The following is a 6,957-nucleotide window of genomic DNA, read 5'->3' as shown; positions in this document are numbered from 1 at the left end:
GCGATACTTATCCCCTCACTTTTTGTCCCCCTCGCCACATAACCCTACTGTAGAGGTGGTCTTCACGTACGTCTCAGTGCCTAATTAGGAAAAAAAAAACGCCTGTAAACTTAACTTTGATCACCCTGTATACTCGGTGAGTCGAAGAGCTCAGTGCAAGCTCCGCCCCCAAAACCGCACTGCACTCATCCTCTGTGCCTCAGCGCTCCAAAACACATAAGCTTGCATTCACGGAACGATCTTAAGCTAGAACTGTTCGTATAAGAGCAAATTCCAGCCAATGCTGATACTGAACGTATCATTAGTGGAGACGGGCCACAAATTTCATAGATTACTTACGAAGGAAAAGCTTTGTGAATTCGGCCCATGGTTCCTAACAGATGCCATTACTGAAAGAACCACGCCTCCACCGTGACGTCACGGAGATGAGGAAACATCATTGGCTGGCACACCTGTACAAATTATCCTTGAGCTGGAGAGAAATGTATTTACCAGTGGTATTCTTAGGTTGGCACCAACTTTTTATAGACCTCAAAACATCGACAAGTGGTGCCACCGTGAGCAACCGCCGGACAAAGTCGAAGTCACCATCCTGGACTTGAGCGGCCAGGCAGCTAGGGCTTCAGGATATCATACAATGTGTACATACTTATCTACCTAAACCCGACACCTAAACCCCTCCGCTCTATGATGGCTCTAGTCAAAAGTGGGAGCCGAATCTGCGCAAATTTTACAATAAATCACGGCAATCATCATCATCCTTATGTATTGTTGCTTCGTCTGCGGACAACCGCAGTGGCAGTTGTGTGTGTGTTAAGTATATGTTCGCCTTTTACTGCTGATAACTTGCTGAACACGGTCCTAAAACACTTCTTAGAGAACACAGATATATCAACGTTTGCGATAAGTAGTCCATTACAGTTATGTATGAGGTGACGTACTTACGATGAACGAAACTTGAAATGAGCGGTGTGTTTGGACCTACCGTCCATTTAGTGCGTGAAGGGCTCTTGCACCGATATGTGAAAACTAAAAAGTGTAACATCATTCGGTTAGCCGTGTGGACAGACGTCAAGTGAATTCTCCGTTGTGGCAAAATCTTTATTGGTTTCATTGTTATTTTTTTTCATTTCTTTTTACATTTTCGTGTAAACGTACAGAAGCTGAGGAACCAAGTTTCTGTCTGCCTAAATCTGTCCGTAGCAACCCATATGCAACAGAACGAAACAGTTGGGTGCTTTGTAAGTTCAGCAGCGCATTCCACTATGCTGACGCGACCCTTCGCAGTGCGGAAGCGATGGTTCATTCGTGGAGCCTGGCTACCCTGCTCGTGGTGCTGTTGGTCGTGTGCGCGGTCGTGAGGGCGCCGCCACCGCCCAAGGGGGGCTCGTCCAGGTCTTCGGGAGGCTCGTCCAAGTCATCGGGCGGCACGCCCAAGCCTACTCCGTCGCAGCAGGACACACCCGGCCTCTTCGACGCCCTCAAGAGTGCGAGTGAGTGAAAACACAGGAAGCGCTGTATTTGCAGGCAGTACCACGTGAATTTTCGGCAACATAGTTAAAAACAAGCTAAGTACCGCTCGACGAGCAATATGAAACATGACAGGCGTAGCGTTAACAGATAGAACGACGACAGTACCATCCGAAATTGAACGCGGGTAGATGACATTCTGGAGTAAGTGATAACCTAAGAATGCAGTGGCGCATACACCGCTGTCCAACTCGGAGAATCTTTATATCGATTCGCCAGCCAATCATGTTCGCTCATTTCTCATGGTGGATTAGAACTTCACAGGCACAGAGGGCAGACACAGGCACAGAGGGCAGATACTGTCCTGTTTTGTGAGCGGAGCTTGTGAATTGTTAGGTGCTAAATAAGTATAGTTGTGATAGAGAGGAATAAACCGTGTTAGGTCACGTGTAGCAGTGTACTTGAGGAGTGAAAAAGGTGCCAAGTGACAAGCAAAGGTAACACAGTCAAAGGTGGCAGTAGATTAAACGAAGTGATAACATTTGGAGGTTTGCGAGATGGTATTGGTTCACGTGATACAGAAAATGGCAAACTGTATAGAGGTTTAAGCAGAAGCTGTCTTCTTGCAGTGGACATGATTCGACTGAAGGTGTGATAATTATCATAATTGGGCAATATAGGCATCGTGTCCCTAAGGGAGTAACACCTGAAAAAAAAGTAAGAAAGAAGAACATGTGCAGCACGCAGGAAGCTCAATCACGATGTCAGATTTCAACGCGGACACTTCACCGTTGCCGCAGAGTATCCATTAGAAACACCATAGCATGGCTTTTAAAAGACGAGTGCGTCTGTAATTTCTGCCTGCAAATCGACCAGCAAAGATCGGCATGGCTATGCTTCCATCATATGCGTGAGAGGCACTGTAACGTGCGAAGTATGCGTGTGTGGTGCTTGAGCACTAGAACTGTATTTCGAACGCCTGCAAAAGAAAGGTGCTATTTCTTTCCCTTTTAATGTGGCGTCTTAAAAATGAAGCAACAGTCTGAAGGCAAGTGTATGCCTGTTGTTCTAAAAATGCGTGAATTCATCAATTATCACGAGGTGCGGGAAGATTGAGCGCTGACAGAGAAAGCGACAGGTTGAAATCACGCTAACAAATAATTGCTTTAACCTCAGGATGGCTGCAGATAAACCACTCTTGCTTCAATTGCTCGAAGAAGCTAGAGAAGCACATCATGTTCGGTTTGCGCGTGATGTACACCATTAATTTTAGGGGGCGAAATTCTAGAGATTTCTCGAAACCCTTTATAGATCTGTGTATTTCAGTAAAATTATGTAGATATATTAACAAAATCTCTAGTTTTTAGCAACACTACAGATTTTCCCCCTTCCATTGTTCCTGTTCTGGAAATGGCGATAGTTTCGGAATGCTAGTATGTTGTGTCAGCTAGTGACGTGCTTTAATTTGCAAATTTCTGCCAACGACAGGAAGATATCATTAGCCCAACCATGCTAATGATCCCTCTCATCATACGAAAACATTTATTGAATCAATTAGCTTGACGAAAGGAAGACACAGTTGACTTTTACCATTGCTGGCAAGCTAACAACTCATAAATACGCATGAACAAACGCATGCGACGTATGGTGGAAAGTGCACTACACAAACTCCGTCTGAGGAAAGATTGAGGGGGGGGGGGGGGTCGAAGTTACGTCATGCCAACGAAACGTTCACGTTTACAAACGTTTACAAACGAAACGTTTACAGAACGTCCGTCATTCCACTGCATGACCAGATGTTTAATTTAAAACTTGTGTGGTCAGATACACCAATCATTTTTTATATTCTCGCTTTTTTTCGCACCACAGGCGGACAAGTTCAGCACGCGTCGGACAAGTTTCCCGTGAGCTACAATATGGCTGCCACGCGGTTCCAGAGCTGGGCCCAGGAAAACAAGGACAGCATCTCCAAGTCGGCCGTCGACGCCTTCAACTTCGCGCGCACCATATTCAAGCCCCTCGAGGCCGAGATAGCAAAGAAGCCTGGCCCCAAGGCTTAATTGAAGGTCGGCCGATGACGCCTCCCCAGTAGCCATCGCTCACATTTCAGACGCGAATATTCAGGAGGCAGGGTAACGGATGTGGGCCTTGCAGCCCGCAGGAAAATGTCATTCAAGAGCGCGGGACTTGAGTCGGACTTGTATGATGTGTCATGCGCGCTACAATAAAATGACCACTATAGTGTATGCGCTTAATGGTACGAGTAACGTGTCTGTGTGCATCAACTTGCCGCGTTCTTCTTTTGCTTGAGTGAGACCACAGAGACGCGAAACGCCCGCGCTGATTGATGGGCGATGATTGAACACTTATTGTTATAGCATTGCTATCGGTACTATTACCCATAAGTTCCAAGCGAAGTTACCAAGTAAAGCTTGGCTCACATGAAGGTAGATACAGTCCCCGTGGCACGGAACCACTCGTTCACACTTTACCGGCTAGAATTCGGCTTTGGCTTCAGAAGAAATTTCTACAAGTTCAGAGGATTATTTGTGTACGTGGGAAAAATCATCCTTTTGCTGATTATATAACGACACTGTTTCCATTCAGATACAACCAAGACACCACACGTCTTTGTCAGGGCATTTTGTGCGATGTACGATTTACAGAACGTCCGTCATTCCGCTGCACGACCAGATGTTTAATTTAAAACTTGTGTGGTCAGATACACCGGTCCTTTTGTGTTTGTACTATGCACGTTGGAAAATAATAAAACAATGTTTTCGAGCTGAGCTGCGGCCTTCGTTTTCCAGTTATTGGGCACTGTCACCTTATGTCTATCTTCAAATAAGGAAGTATGAAAACAGTAGCACTACCGACCAAAACAGTTTACGGATCACGGGATCTTAGAAAACGCTAAATATCCGAGCAGCCTTTAAAAGTAGCCAGTAAAACCGTACGTCCCTATGTTGTTCGCATATACCAGTAGAGGCTGGAAATGTGAATACCAGGCTGCGTTTTGAGGCTGCGCAGATATTCAGCTTTTTGTCAGATTCCTTGGTCCGTAAACTATTTTGGTCGATAGTACGTACAGTAGCGAGCAAAAGTTTGTGAACCAAAGGTTCCACGATTTTTTTTTTCTTCGCAGCCTGGGCATTCCGGCTGAAATCAAGAGTGCACGCCTACGTGCACGTGTTTGACCAATACAACGTATTAAGCTAATTCGAGGCCGCGGAGCTCTGCTTGAATATATTTAAGTTTTTTGCTGATGCCGTTGTCTCTAAACTTTTGCTCGCGACTGTACAGGCGGGTATATATGTAAGCGTTTTGTCATACCATTTCAGACACGCGATTGATGTGCCATGCACCACGTTCCGAGGTTAAGCAGAAACAGTTGCCTTACTTTTGAAAGTAGGCTACGAGACTGATCTCAACATTTTTTTTTTCTGATCGCTCTACGTGCCTCCACGTAAGCCTTGTGCGGTTGAGCGATTTTGGGTATTTAAGAGAAGATGCCCTTGCTTATCTGCTTTGTGCCTCATGCGAGTGCATCGTTCTGTGTCTTTGTCGATGCCTGTTTGTGCTTTAGTTACAACAGTGCAGTGTACGAAATCTCGATCCTCCGCGCTTGACTGCCCTGCACGTGCACATCACCTGCACAACAAACACCCACCTGCACATCAAACAGGTGGTGTTTTCTCAGGTGCTCAGAGTGGCAACAGGAGTCATGTGCCTGCTGGCTTGAATTTCTCCGATTGGCGAATTTACGAATTGGATGGAAACTTGGCGAGCCGCTCATTTGTCAAGGCGAGAAATGGTCAGACTGGCCCAGTTCACCAGGCAAACCTTAACGATAGCAAAACAACCCTTGTAAGGAAGATGACGAACGATGACGCAGAGTCAGCAGCATCGGCAGCATCAAGCGCGCAGCAGAAGCTCGAGCGAGAGGACTGTGCTCGGTGCATCCTACGACCCTCTGCGTCATCGTTCGTCATCTTCCTTACACCATCAATTCCTTTGGGCGAGCAAGACAAGCTGCTCTGACGAGTCTTTAGGGGCCGATCCGTTAAGACAGAAATGACGGACGAGGAAAGTAAGAGGCGTACAGCAGAATCCGGTTCCGGGTGGTTTAGAATGCCAGACCGGAGCTTAGCGAAGTCGAAGAACGCTCATTTGCTGTAGGAGATCTGTCCTATTCACAGATTAGAAACTCCTTCATGTTAGCCTTGTAGGTAAAGGGCGAGGGAATTAAATGGGTGGCGCTGTCCAGGAGTTGCACGGAGGCCCCGAACAGTTCTCCATATAAGAGACAAAGGCTACAATGCAGCGAGATTGAAGTCGCAGAATCTTTCTGTAGGAGGATTGCCGGTGTAGCAAGTTCCACTGGAACGCAGACTCCTGACCACTCACCATCCTCACGTGATCCCCGTATGGAGTGCGCTTTTTCTCTGGACGAACTTGAAGCTGCGCTCGCTTTATGCAGGCGTTCCTCAGCCCCAGGACCAGATGGCATTACATACCGCGCTTTGTGTAACCTTGGTGAACGAGCTCGAATGGCACTCTTGCTCCTGTACAACGACTCGTGGCAGACAGGCACCGTTCCCCAGGAATGGAAATCAAGTCGCCTGCTTCCGCTCCTCAAAGCTGGCAAGTCGCCTTTGGACATTTCGTCATACCGTCCGATCGCACTTGCAAGTTGTGTAGGCAAAGTAATGGAACGGATGGTTCTAACGCGACTGGAGTGGTACCTAGAGCACTATGAAATTTACCCAGACACATTAACAGGATTCAGGCGCGGCCGTTCGTCTATAGACAACGTTGTCGATTTGGTAACGTATGTCGAATTCCAGAAGGCCTGTAAACGCTTGTCTGCTGCCTTGTTTCTAGACGTTAAAGGAGCTTACGACAACGTCACCCATGAAGCCATCCTTAAAGCGCTAGAAGTAATAGGACTTGGTGGCAAGACATACCTCTGGGTTCGCAGCTACCTACAGATGCGATCATTCTACGTGCTCACCGGGGATGGCCCGACACCCCAGTATTACAGTAGCCGCGGAGTCCCTCAAGGCGGAGTACTAAGCCCAACGCTTTTTAATCTGACCCTTATTGGACTAATCGAGAACCTGCCAAGCACCGTTCGACTCTCTACCTACGCCGACGACATCTGTATCTGGACGTCGGGGGTGACACGGCTTCAGCTTCGCGCTCGGCTTCAGAAGGCGGCCTCATCGACATCATGCTACCTTCGTAAACAAGGACTGGAGGTGACGTGGGAAAAGTGCGCAGTGGTGGCATTTACGCGGAAGCCAATGTCTGCATACGGCATATCAATCAACCGACAAGTGATATCGTTCAGCAAGAGTCACATGTTCTTGGGAGTTGTGATTGACAGAGATCTGTCCTGGACTCCTCACGTCAACCACGTGAAAAAGCGCCTGATGGCTATTTGTCATCTGTTCAAGTTCCTTGCAGGAAAGAACTGGGGGGTAT

General features: G+C 47.3%; 1 protein-coding gene across 1 annotated transcript; it reads left to right on the top strand.

Moving 5' to 3' along the window:
* Positions 1 to 1,297: 1,297 nt before the first annotated feature.
* Positions 1,298 to 4,259, top strand: LOC119455731 (uncharacterized). Its single transcript, XM_037717158.2, has 2 exons — positions 1,298 to 1,493; positions 3,340 to 4,259. The coding sequence occupies exons 1-2, from the start codon at positions 1,298 to 1,300 to the stop codon at positions 3,528 to 3,530; spliced, it is 387 nt and encodes a 128-aa protein (XP_037573086.1). The 3' UTR covers positions 3,531 to 4,259.
* The last annotated feature ends 2,698 nt before the right edge of the window (positions 4,260 to 6,957 follow it).

Source organism: Dermacentor silvarum, chromosome 6 (assembly GCF_013339745.2).
Source record: "Dermacentor silvarum isolate Dsil-2018 chromosome 6, BIME_Dsil_1.4, whole genome shotgun sequence".
Lineage (NCBI taxonomy): Eukaryota > Metazoa > Arthropoda > Arachnida > Ixodida > Ixodidae > Dermacentor > Dermacentor silvarum.
The sequence above is the reverse complement of the archived record's forward strand: the minus strand, read 5'-3'. Positions and strand labels throughout refer to the sequence as shown.

What these genes read in the sequence shown, in the direction of transcription:
- LOC119455731 (XM_037717158.2), top strand. Translation starts at nt 1,298, where the DNA reads ATGGTTCATTCGTGGAGCCTGGCTACCCTGCTCGTGGTGCTGTTGGTC. An exon ending in CGACGCCCTCAAGAGTGCGA is followed by an intron (nt 1,494 to 3,339) that starts GTGAGTGAAAAC and finishes TTCGCACCACAG; the next exon opens with GCGGACAAGTTCAGCACGCG.